This window comes from Syngnathus scovelli, chromosome 18 (assembly GCF_024217435.2).
Source record: "Syngnathus scovelli strain Florida chromosome 18, RoL_Ssco_1.2, whole genome shotgun sequence".
Lineage (NCBI taxonomy): Eukaryota > Metazoa > Chordata > Actinopteri > Syngnathiformes > Syngnathidae > Syngnathus > Syngnathus scovelli.
In genome coordinates, this window is record NC_090864.1 from 9,956,431 (window position 1) to 9,967,253 (window position 10,823).

Consider the following 10,823-nt stretch of genomic DNA (forward strand, 5'->3'; position numbering starts at 1 on the left):
TCTTGTTCTTGTTCTTGTTCTTCTTCTTCTAAGGGCATCTTGTTGGAAAGGGAAAAAATGTCCCTTTGCAAAAAAACATATATATGTCCAAAGCGGTCCACATTTTCCATTCAGCTGGGGTACCATTGCAAAATAGTTGGGGAAAAAAGGACTGAGAATGTTGCGAAAGAGATCCGGCTCCATCACTCCCCAATTGGCGCTCCCTGTGGATATGTGTGTCGGGCGTATCTGCATGAAGCCGACTAACAATATCGCTTCAAACACGTTTTCCTTATTCTTACAACAATTCTGTTTACGCATACTTGAACGTGTTATTATTTATTCCGACGCTGAAGTCCGTGAGTGTTGCGTTTGTACGTTTATTAGTTGCACAAAACACGATCGCGACCATGTCATTTTGCGCTGGTAAAAGTGGGCATACTCGTACCCTAAACGCCCAACAATGGCCGTGGCACAACGTATAAAGTCTGATTAAGTGTTTTATTTTGGGGAGTATTTCATTTATTTTTATTACACTTGCTGAGTCTGGTTGTGCAAAGGAATGTGGATCACATTTTAGTGTCATTTTATGGGTCTCATTTTAGTGCAATTTAATTCTTACTGACACTAAAAGAATACAATGGGCATGTTTTGCAACATATTCACTTTATTATGATCACATGTGATGATATTTCAACCAAGAAGACGATTGTTGGGGCGCGCGTCAATGCCGTGACGCCAGCTTTTGGTGCGCGACATAGGGACGTACACACGCAACACTCGTGCGCACGCGCACTGTTTTGAAAACTCAACTTGAACTTACAAAAACTGAAATACTGCTTTTGTGTATTGTGTATGAAATTGAACTTTGATTCTTGATTGGACAATATATAAAGTAAATAGTTCAGTAAAGATAAACAGGGACTGTCATTACGCAACATGGACAGGTGATGGCAGTAATGCACGTTTTCGTATTTCAACGACGCCCAAAGAGCGCCGACGAAGAGAGTTGCCGCAGTAACGTCTGTCAACAAACTTGGTGGGCTTGTGCAAAGGTTTCTTTTGCTAGCTCTGGAGACAAATGACACTCATATTTTAAATATCGGCGTAAAGGACAAACTGCAATTAAAGGTATTTCATTCTTGAATGTTTTTGCAAAAATATTGTCATCGATAAAACAGTCAGTGCACAGTCTTTTTGTGGCTTGGCTCTCATGTACAAAAAGTGAATGCTCGACTGCTATCAACATTTAAACAACATGTTTACGGTGGTCATATTTACCTATACAGAACATTCACGTCTCGTGATCCATAACCCTTAACGATAGTTTACGTGCAAAGTATTGTATATTGTAAATGTAACTGTTAGCCGCGTTAGCATGCTTCACGTATCTTGTGTTGGGTCAAAGTAGTAAAACACCCTCAAATCGAAGCTGTGCACCGTTATATGGCTTTTACAGGTTACAGCATTATGGCGAGTCAGCGGCCTCCCTCCAGTATGGGTCGGCCTATGAGCCGAGCTGGATCAGCCGTAGGGAGACCTTTAACAGCTGTTCGACCTCCACCTACAGCCATACGTATACCAACTGGGGTATGACAAGTTTGCCATCATGCATTAAAAGTGTGACTGTGAACTCCACCTAGGCTCAGCTGTTTTTTGCACATACTGCATGTAAGTGTCTTATCATTATTCAGATGCAGATTCCAGGTACTAGTCTTCATCCTGGGAGGACTCTGATAAGCACTCCTGGAGTCCTGTCCGCACAGATTAAAGTGGCTGATAGGCCTGTGACCCAACAGGGCCTCAGCGGCATGAAAACTGGGTTGAAGGGTAAGAACAAGTTTTTCCTGGCTTTGATTGAATCTGATCACCTTGGATGATGATGTGATGAATTGTCTTTTTTGAACTTCTCTCACTTCCATGTCGTCTCCACCCCCATGAAGGACCCCAGAGACAAATCCTGGACAAGTCTTATTACTTGGGTCTTCTCAGGTAACTAGCAAAAGTCCCTCTACCACTTAATCAGATTCAAATATGTGACTTGTGTTTGCGCTGTTAGGAGTAAGATTAACGAGTTGACCACAGAGATCAGCAAACTCCACAAAGAAATCGACACCTTCAACCAGGAGAACTCCGTCTATCTGTCTTATGAAAAAAGGTCAGTGACATCACTGTTGCCAGAGGTGTAGTTGATTTAAAAAAAAAAGAAAAAAATGTCATCTGTTCCCCCAGAGCTGAAAGTCTGGCTGCAGAAATCAGAGATCTGCAGGGCCAGCTTGCTGACTACAACATGGTAAGCCGTCTGAGCTCTTTAAAGCAGAATAGTTCATTCATATTTGTCATTTTATGGACAGTTGATGGACAAACTCAACACCAATTCAGACATGGACGAAATGATCAATGACTACAACAGTGTAAGTAGACTTTTTAAACAGAAAATAAGCGTTCCTCTGGTAAAATGTAAAACAAAAAAAATCACTTTCTTTCTTCAAATCAGCTGAAAGCGCAAAACGACAGAGAGGCGGAAAGCATCGACAGCATCTTTATCGAGAGACGAGAGTAAGTGTTTTATAAATGCTGAACATGTGTTTTTGCCCCAGTTACATTTTCAGTCCTTATTCTCGCTTTCTCTGATTTTACATCCCTATCAACTACTACAAACACCTATAAAATACCAATGAATCATTTTAATTTCATTTAAAAAAATGACATTAAAAATAAGAAATTTAATAAAAGTAATAATCATATTTTATTGCTCTTTTGTGATGCTATAAAATTTCCAAGTGGCCCAGTTAATTTCAGTTACTCCTCTGCCTTGATGTAAGGATCCTCAAAGTAGTGCACATCCTCCTCGCCCTCAGCCCTATTGTTCTCGAAGGTGATGGTCTGGTGGGTCATGCATCTCCCCGTCTCTGAGTAGATGCTTGAAGCTGGGCGGTCCTCTTGGTTCTCTTCTTGCTGCAGTCGTCTATGTCTGTAATTGTGGAAGAGCCGGTACCAGGAGGGGCCTTTGATGGCACACACCACCAACGTGGATGTTGTCAGCGCCAAGGCCACGACACACACCACAAATTTCCAAGTGTTCCCCGACGCAGGCATTTGGTCTGGTTTTTGTTGAAGACAGTCTTGGTTAGACAGTTAATCATGCAGCCAGTTCAAAATGGAATATTTCTTACTGCTATAGTCTGGGTTGATGGTCGGCAAAACTTCTGGCTTCTTGGATGGCTCCATGGTGCCTGATGTTGAATTTTGAGGATCCACTGTTGAGGAAGATGCTGCCGTTGGATGGCACTCAGCCTCCAAAACATTCATTCCGGCCTGTTGCCGTGGTGACGCACATTTCGTGTTTGTCCCTGCTGTGGATCCAAACATGGCAGAATCCCAGTCATCTATTGAGATTGAATGAACAGTAGTATATCATGAAGATTATTACCAATGGTGACTCCTGCTGCTCGTATTTCTTCAATGCTGCTCAGCAAGTGGCACGAGCAATTCCATGGGTTGCCCTGAAGGTCTACCACCTAACAGAGTCCAGAGTAGGTGGGGATATTCTTAGAGCAATCCTCTCGACTTTATCTGTCCTGTCAAAATGCTGCGTAAACTGAATTTATACTATGGCTGGTCCAAGACCGTTTTTGAACAATACTGTAAATGTCTAGGGATCCAAGTCTATGACTTGTTACCTGTAGATTATTAAGGTCGCAGAATATCTTTGCAGGAAGACTTGTCAGCAGGTTGTGGGACAGGTTTAGCATTCTGAGTGCTTCCAGGCCATAGAAAGACTCTGGTACGAGGCTGTAATGAAAGCCAAATGTATCGTAGTTCCTGTTAAAAAAACTAACACTCAAGTTTCTCTATTGGTCAAATGTTGATTAAAAAAACATCTTCAAAACTAAAGATGCAATTTAAAACCAAATGTGTAATAGAAGCTGATGTTCTCAATTTCCTTGTTTTCTTATTTACCTGCTGATTTGGTTCTTGGATAGCGACAGCACGCTGAGGTTGGGTAAAACAGACAAGTACCTAGCAGATATATTGGTCACCTGGTTAAGATCCAGGTGGAGCTCCAAAAGTTGAGGATAACTGGCCAGGGCTTGTCTATCTTCATTTGACAAAGTAATCTGATTCCTCTCAACCACAAGGCTAGTAACAGATGAGTTGCTGCTGCCACAAGGGATCACATCCAAACATGTGGCAGTTAAGTTACGGACCTGTCACACAATACATGAAAATAGGTTAGCGTATGCACATATACTTAAAATAAAAAAAATAAAGATATTCTTACGTGTGCATTTTCCACAGCATGATTATTCTTTGTAAATATTGCCACAAGGCAGAGCGAGCACAACAGATGGAGAAATTGCTGAGGCTGGCCCATAATCTTCCCTGGATACGGAACAAAGCAGCTATTTCTTGTACCATTAAGAAAACTACAAGTGCGTTTACCCTCGCTTGCAGTTGTTAGTGCTAATCTCTATGAACAGGAACCACAAAGCTATTGTCCAGTAAGAGGATGAACAGGCGTGTCAACGTTGGAGCAGCCAGCACAGCAAAAGACCTTTGGACCCTTGTAAACTCTGAAAGCTTACATGCAACATTTGACTGTCGAGAAAAGTCGTTTGATGAAATCGATCCTCATTGCACATTTCCTTTTTTCTGTAACAGCGCTGTCTCAAGTGATGTTAACTCTTTAATTGCTCCCCTCCCCTGCTACCACCTTCATATACTCAAAAATGAGAACGTATCATCATAATATTTTTTGGTTGTCATATATGCTTCTTTGTTTGACCTGCTGTGTCTTTGTGCTGCAGAAGGGAGGACGCTATCAGGGCTATTGAAGAAGAAATCAAGAAAGAAAGGCGTGTTGCCGAAGAAATTGTCCAAGCCATGCCAGCTCCAAAGCAGGAGAAATATTTCACCATGACGACAGCCAATGAGGAGTTGCTACAGGTTTAATTTTGTTTTTATTCTTTATCAGTGTAATGTAAAATTTACTCCGATGCTTTATTTGTATAACATGCTGGTATTATAGTGAAAAAAAATAGTTTCATTTTGTGCCTGGATAATTTAAATGGCTTATATTAGTTCTTTTATGTAAAAAATAACACAACCTCTGTATTGTTTGTAAATGTTAAGGGACGCGCTGAAAAAAATTCTTTAATTTAATATCTTTTTTTAACGAATCAGCCAATTAATGGGTCATTGAAATTTTATTTTGCCAAATATTGCAATCTGCATCATCCTAAAAAAAAAAAAAAACTATCCACATATTCTGGACCTTCCTTTAATTTCCCTGTCTTGTTCTCTCCTAGGAACTGGCTCTTCTCCAAGAGGAACTGGACGCCCTGTTGACCCGGAAGGAGGAATACGAAGCAGTGAGTTAGCGCTAAACAAGAGCAGAGAAAAAAATGCAAAAATAATTAATGGATTGAGGTTAAAAGAATCTGTAGCATGTTTTGTTCCATGTCTTTTTTTGTGTTAGGAGCTGGCCCATTCACAGATAAAACAGGAAGTGGTCCAGCTACACGAAACCTTGTCAACATTGGAGGCAAAACGGGACAACATGGAGGCGGAGCACAAGAGCTTCAGCACACCTAAAGAGGAGCGAGAGAAACTATTGAAACAGGTCGCTTTGTTATTCCTAACACATGTGCACATGAGTCTCCACACCATCGTTCATGCTTTATTTTTCAGGTGAAAGAGGACAATCAGGAAATCGCCAGCATGGACAGACAGTACGTATTGATGTTTCAATTTAGTAGATTTGACAATTGTGTTATGAATTGGCGTGTGTGTGTGTGTTCAGGCTGGTGGAGATTCGAGACAGGACCGGTCAAGTTTCAGAAGAGATCCGACAACACGAGCAGGACTCGGAGGAAGCTCAAGGTAAGATGCTGAAAGTTGCTACACGGTCAGAGAGATATCTTGTTAGATTGTGGCCAGTATGAAAATATCATCCAGAGAAGCCTACAATCATTATTATGCACGTCTTCCTTCAAAGGGGAATGTCAGCAGAAGTACAAGGAGCTGAAGAGGAAAGAAGAAGAAATTGATGGTAACACCCACCTGCTTAAGCAAATGACATGTACATAGATAAATACCGAATTGTTCTTTCCCAGGATTCCTGCAGGCTTTTGAGGATTTAAGGACTCAGGAGCAGGACAAGATGACTCAGAGCCAGGAGAACATCGTCTCCCTCTTGGAGCACTGCAGCAGGGTGAGTCAAGGAGACACAAGAAGACCAAAAGGGATCGTGTGGTCACGTGTATTTTATCATGTACAGAATATGTTGCGGCTTCGTCGAGTGGATACAATTACAGCCAGCGAGCTTAGAGACATGCAGGACGTGCTGGTCTCCAAGGAGACGGAGGTGTCGCAGTCAGCCAGCACCGCCAAGGGACTGACCTCTGGTTAGTGAAACTGATGTAGACCCACACCTGACCCCACCCCTAGTCTTCACCTGACCTTTCACGTGGCACATTGTGTGCCATGTTTTTGCTTCTCAGAGTGTCAACGGCTGCAGCAGGACCGGGAGAAATTCCAGCAGCTGGAGGGCAAAATCACGGGCGAGCTGAACACTCTGAAGGAAAATGTCAAACAGATGGAGTCTGAGCTGCTTACCTACAGGGACCTGGAAACCCTGAGACACACAGCGGACCAGAGGAAGACGGTAGAACACTTGTCCACATACATGAAGGAGTTCTCAAGAGTTTTCCACCAGTGTTCAAAAGTGTGATGTCTTTGAGCAGAGACTCCAGGAAGAGCGAGTTTCCCTCACACAACGGCGAGATTCATTCCGTCAACTTTTGGAGGAGATGAGCGAGAACTATGAAGCGCTAAAGGCCAAACTGGAAGAAAATGAGACCCATGCACAGGTTTGTACACTATAAGCATGTATGCCGCATTTGGAGCATTTATTCAGCCAAGTAGCAGTAAAAAACATTTTTATTTGTGCTGAATTATTTTAACAGGAAAGACAAAGTGTACATGAACTTCAAGGATTAGCTTTCCATGCACTCGTTTACTAATGATTTTTTTTCTTTCTTTCTTTGTAGTTGGCTAACCTGGAGAGGAAATGGCAACATTTGGAGCAGAACAACTTTGTCATGAAAGAATGTATCCTTCCGGAAAGCATCCTTACTGTTATTTTCGGATGTGTGTTGAAGACTGTTTTCTTTAACGGCAGCGTCAGTCATCGCGTCGAAATCTCAGGAGAGCGACTTTGCTTCTGTTTCCAAGAACGTCTACGAACGAGTGGCTGATTACAACAAGAGCCTCATAGACTCGCTGCAGAGCATCAGGAGCTGAATACACGCATTCTTTACATGCCGTTACTGTACTTTGTCAATTTTCTCTCACTTCTGCATAAAGTTTGTAACTCTTATATATATTGTTTTCCTTTTGCTTGTTAAATACTGCTTCATGATTCGCTGAGGTCTCAGGAAGTGCATGAAGGGATGCGCCGTTGTGCAAAAACGGGGAGATTATGCTTCTCTTTGGGCAATCTTGATTTTCTGAATTTAATTTATGAAATTAAAGTCCCGATGATCGTGAGCAGCAGGGGGGGCCCCATTTCAACCCCTTACACTGAGTGCCAAGCAGGGAAGAAATGGGTACCATTGTTATAATGGTCACTGGTATGACCCGGCCGTGGTTTGAAACCACGACCTCCCAATCTCAGGGCGGACACTCTCCTCTTAGGCCACTGAGCTGGTAAACACCCTTGTATAGTAGTATAATATCTACTGCAATTTCACATTAGATTGCTGGTTTGAAATTTACTTGTATTGTTATTATTATTTTAATAAACATTAAAACCTGTTAAAACTTGTCTGGTGTTTTATTCCTTGTTTTTATTTTTTTGGGCATGAAAACAAAAAAGGGTCCATAAAACCATACATATTCCATGCAATGTGACTGTGGGGTCCATAGTGTAGTGGTTAGTCCTCTGGGCTCTCACCACAGCGACCTGGGTTCAAGACCCCGTGAGGGCTAAGTTATTTTATTTATTTTATAAATTTTATATTATTATATATTTCTGACACGTAACCGGTCCGTGGCGCAAAAAAGGTTGGAGAACAGCTATTCGCTTGTGAGCTACTCCATAAAAGCATATCTGTTCCAAGTGTTATAGGTGTGGCTTCCATAGTGTAGTGGTTAGTGCTCAGGGCTCTGACCCCAGCGATGCGGGTTCGAATTTCAGTGGGGTCTGAGAATTTTATCATAAAACTTTTTCAACACAGTTACTCGTGTGCTGCCCCGTGTAACCATACGCCTCTCTAAAGCTTAAGGTTAGAGCTAGGCTTAGGGTTACAGCTAAAGTTAGGGTTAGTGGTGGACCTAGGGTTAGAGCTGGAGCTGGGGTGAAGCTGGGGTTAGAGTTAGGGTTAGAGCTAGGGTTAGGGCTGGAGCTAGGGTTAGAGCTGGAGCCAGGGTTAGAGTTAGAGCTAGGGTTAGTGTTGGAGCTAGCGTTAGAGCTGGAGCTAGGGTTAGGGTTAGTGCTGGAGCTAGGTTTAGGGTTAGAGCTGGAGCTAGGGTTAGAGCTGGAGCTAGGGTTAGGGTTAGAGCTAGGGTTAGGGGTAGAGTTGGAGCTAGGGTTAGGGTTAGAGCTGGAGCTAGGGTAAGGGTTAGAGTTGGAGCTAAGGTTGGAGCTCGGGTTAGGGTTAGAGTTGGAGCTAGGGTTAGGGTTAGAGCTGGAGCTAGGGTTAGAGCTGGAGCTAGGGTTAGAGCTGGAGCTAGGGTTAAGGCTAGGGTTAGAGTTGGAGCTAGGGTTAGAGCTGGAGCTAGGGTTAGAGCTGGAGCTAGGGTTAGGGTTAGAGCTGGAGATAGGGTTAGAGCTGGAGCTAGGGTTAGAGCTAGGCTTAGCGCTGGAGGTAGGGTTAGAGTTAGGGATGGAGCTAGGGTTAGAGCTGTAGCTAGGGTTTGGGTTACAGCTGGAGCTAGGGTTAGGGTTAGAGTTGGAGCTAGGGTTAGAGCTGGAGCTAGGGTTAGGGTTAGAGCTGGAGCTAGGGTTAGAGCTGGAGCTAGGGTTAGGGTTAGAGCTGGAGCTAGGGTTAGGGTTAAGGCTAGGGTTAGAGTTGGAGCTAGGGTTAGGGTTAGAGCTGGAGCTAGGGTTAGAGCTGGAGCTAGGGTTAGGGTTAGAGCTGGAGCTAGGGTTAGGGTGAAGGCAGGGTTAGAGTTGGAGCTAGGGTTAGAGCTGGAGCTAGGGTTAGAGCTGGAGCTAGGGTTAGGGTTAGAGCTGGAGCTGGAGCTAGGGTTAGGGTGAAGGCTAGGGTTAGAGTTGGAGCTAGGGTTAGGGTTAGAGCTGGAGCTAGGGTTAGAGCTGGAGCTAGGGTTAGAGCTGGAGCTAGGGTTAGGGTTAGAGCTGGAGCTAGGGTTAGGGTTAAGGCTAGGGTTAGAGTTGGAGGTAGGGTTAGGGTTAGAGCTGGAGCTAGGGTTAGAGCTAGAGCTAGGGTTAGAGCTAGGGTTAGAGCTGGAGCTAGGGTTAGGGTTAGAGCTGGAGCTAGGGTTAGAGTTAGAGCTAGGGTTAGAGCTGGAGGTAGGGTTAGAGTTAGGGATGGAGCTAGGGTTAGGGTTAGAGCTGGAGCTAGGGTTTGGGTTAGAGCTGGAGCTAGGGTTAGAGCTAGGGTTAAAGTTAGAGTTGGAGCTAGGGTTAGAGCTGGAGCTAGGGTTAGGGTTAGAGCTGGAGCTAGGGTTAGAGCTGGAGCTAGGGTTAGAGCTGGAGCTAGGGTTAGGGTTAGAGCTGGAGCTAGGGTTAGGGTGAAGGCAGGGTTAGAGTTGGAGCTAGGGTTAGAGCTGGAGCTAGGGTTAGAGCTGGAGCTAGGGTTAGGGTTAGAGCTGGAGCTGGAGCTAGGGTTAGGGTGAAGGCTAGGGTTAGAGTTGGAGCTAGGGTTAGGGTTAGAGCTGGAGCTAGGGTTAGAGCTGGAGCTAGGGTTAGAGCTGGAGCTAGGGTTAGGGTTAGAGCTGGAGCTAGGGTTAGGGTTAAGGCTAGGGTTAGAGTTGGAGGTAGGGTTAGGGTTAGAGCTGGAGCTAGGGTTAGAGCTAGAGCTAGGGTTAGAGCTAGGGTTAGAGCTGGAGCTAGGGTTAGGGTTAGAGCTGGAGCTAGGGTTAGAGTTAGAGCTAGGGTTAGAGCTGGAGGTAGGGTTAGAGTTAGGGATGGAGCTAGGGTTAGGGTTAGAGCTGGAGCTAGGGTTTGGGTTAGAGCTGGAGCTAGGGTTAGAGCTAGGGTTAAAGTTAGAGTTGGAGCTAGGGTTAGAGCTGGAGCTAGGGTTAGAGCTGGAGCTAGGGTTAGAGCTGGAGCTAGGGTTAGAGCTGGAGCTAGGGTTAAGGCTAGGGTTAGAGTTGGAGCTAGGGTTAGGGTTAGAGCTGGAGCTAGGGTTAGAGCTGGAGCTAGGGTTAGAGCTGGAGATAGGGTTAGAGCTGGAGCTAGGGTTAGAGTTAGAGCTAGGCTTAGAGCTGGAGGTAGGGTTAGAGTTAGGGATGGAGCTAGGGTTAGGGTTAGAGCTGTAGCTAGGGTTTGGGTTAGAGCTGGAGCTAGGGTTAGAGCTAGGGTTAAGGTTAGAGTTGGAGCTAGGGTTAGAGCTGGAGCTAGGGTTAGGGTTAGAGCTGGAGCTAGGGTTAGAGCTGGAGCTAGGGTTAGGGTTAGAGCTGGAGCTAGGGTTAGGGTTAAGGCTAGGGTTAGAGTTGGAGCTAGGGTTAGGGTTAGAGCTGGAGCTAGGGTTAGAGCTGGAGCTAGGGTTAGGGTTAGAGCTGGAGCTAGGGTTAGGGTGAAGGCAGGGTTAGAGTTGGAGCTAGGGTTAGAGCTGGAGCTAGGGTTAGAGCTGGAGCTAGGGTTAGGGTTAGAG

General features: G+C 44.6%; 2 protein-coding genes across 3 annotated transcripts; one reads left to right on the forward strand and one right to left on the reverse strand.

Moving 5' to 3' along the window:
- Positions 1–795: 795 nt before the first annotated feature.
- ift74 (intraflagellar transport 74) lies at positions 796–7,363 on the forward strand. Its single transcript, XM_049749510.2, has 20 exons — positions 796–1,110; positions 1,439–1,569; positions 1,674–1,809; positions 1,923–1,971; positions 2,039–2,137; positions 2,212–2,272; positions 2,334–2,393; positions 2,477–2,538; positions 4,791–4,929; positions 5,292–5,354; positions 5,462–5,605; positions 5,674–5,714; positions 5,786–5,865; positions 5,981–6,034; positions 6,099–6,196; positions 6,263–6,389; positions 6,486–6,649; positions 6,729–6,854; positions 7,035–7,095; positions 7,172–7,363. The coding sequence occupies exons 2-20, from the start codon at positions 1,450–1,452 to the stop codon at positions 7,285–7,287; spliced, it is 1,800 nt and encodes a 599-aa protein (XP_049605467.1). The 5' UTR covers positions 796–1,110; positions 1,439–1,449; the 3' UTR covers positions 7,288–7,363.
- Positions 2,287–4,581, reverse strand: LOC125986100 (leucine-rich repeat-containing protein 19-like). 2 transcript variants are annotated; one of them, XM_068648762.1, is made up of 7 exons: positions 4,426–4,581; positions 4,265–4,365; positions 3,943–4,190; positions 3,663–3,774; positions 3,413–3,500; positions 3,156–3,335; positions 2,287–3,083 (listed from the first exon to the last, which is right to left on the reverse strand). In XM_068648762.1, exons 2-7 carry the CDS (start codon positions 4,355–4,357, stop codon positions 2,782–2,784), a joined length of 1,023 nt encoding a protein of 340 aa, XP_068504863.1. In that variant the 5' UTR covers positions 4,358–4,365; positions 4,426–4,581; the 3' UTR covers positions 2,287–2,781. The 2 variants fall into 2 exon arrangements, with proteins under 2 accessions (XP_068504863.1, XP_049605472.1); XM_049749515.1 differs by having other exon boundaries at positions 4,265–4,581.
- Positions 7,364–10,823: the final 3,460 nt, after the last annotated feature.

Coding starts and splice junctions, on each gene's coding strand:
- LOC125986100 (XM_068648762.1), bottom strand. CDS start 4,357: ATGGGCCAGCCTCAGCAATTTCTCCATCTGTTGTGCTCGCTCTGCCTT. Junction 3,775..3,942: donor TCCAAGAACCAAATCAGCAG/GTAAATAAGAAA, acceptor CTTTCATTACAG/CCTCGTACCAGAGTCTTTCT. Junction 3,501..3,662: donor GCGACCTTAATAATCTACAG/GTAACAAGTCAT, acceptor GGACTCTGTTAG/GTGGTAGACCTTCAGGGCAA.
- ift74 (XM_049749510.2), top strand. CDS start 1,450: ATGGCGAGTCAGCGGCCTCCCTCCAGTATGGGTCGGCCTATGAGCCGA. Junction 5,715..5,785: donor ATCGCCAGCATGGACAGACA/GTACGTATTGAT, acceptor GTGTGTGTTCAG/GCTGGTGGAGATTCGAGACA. Junction 6,390..6,485: donor CGCCAAGGGACTGACCTCTG/GTTAGTGAAACT, acceptor TTTGCTTCTCAG/AGTGTCAACGGCTGCAGCAG.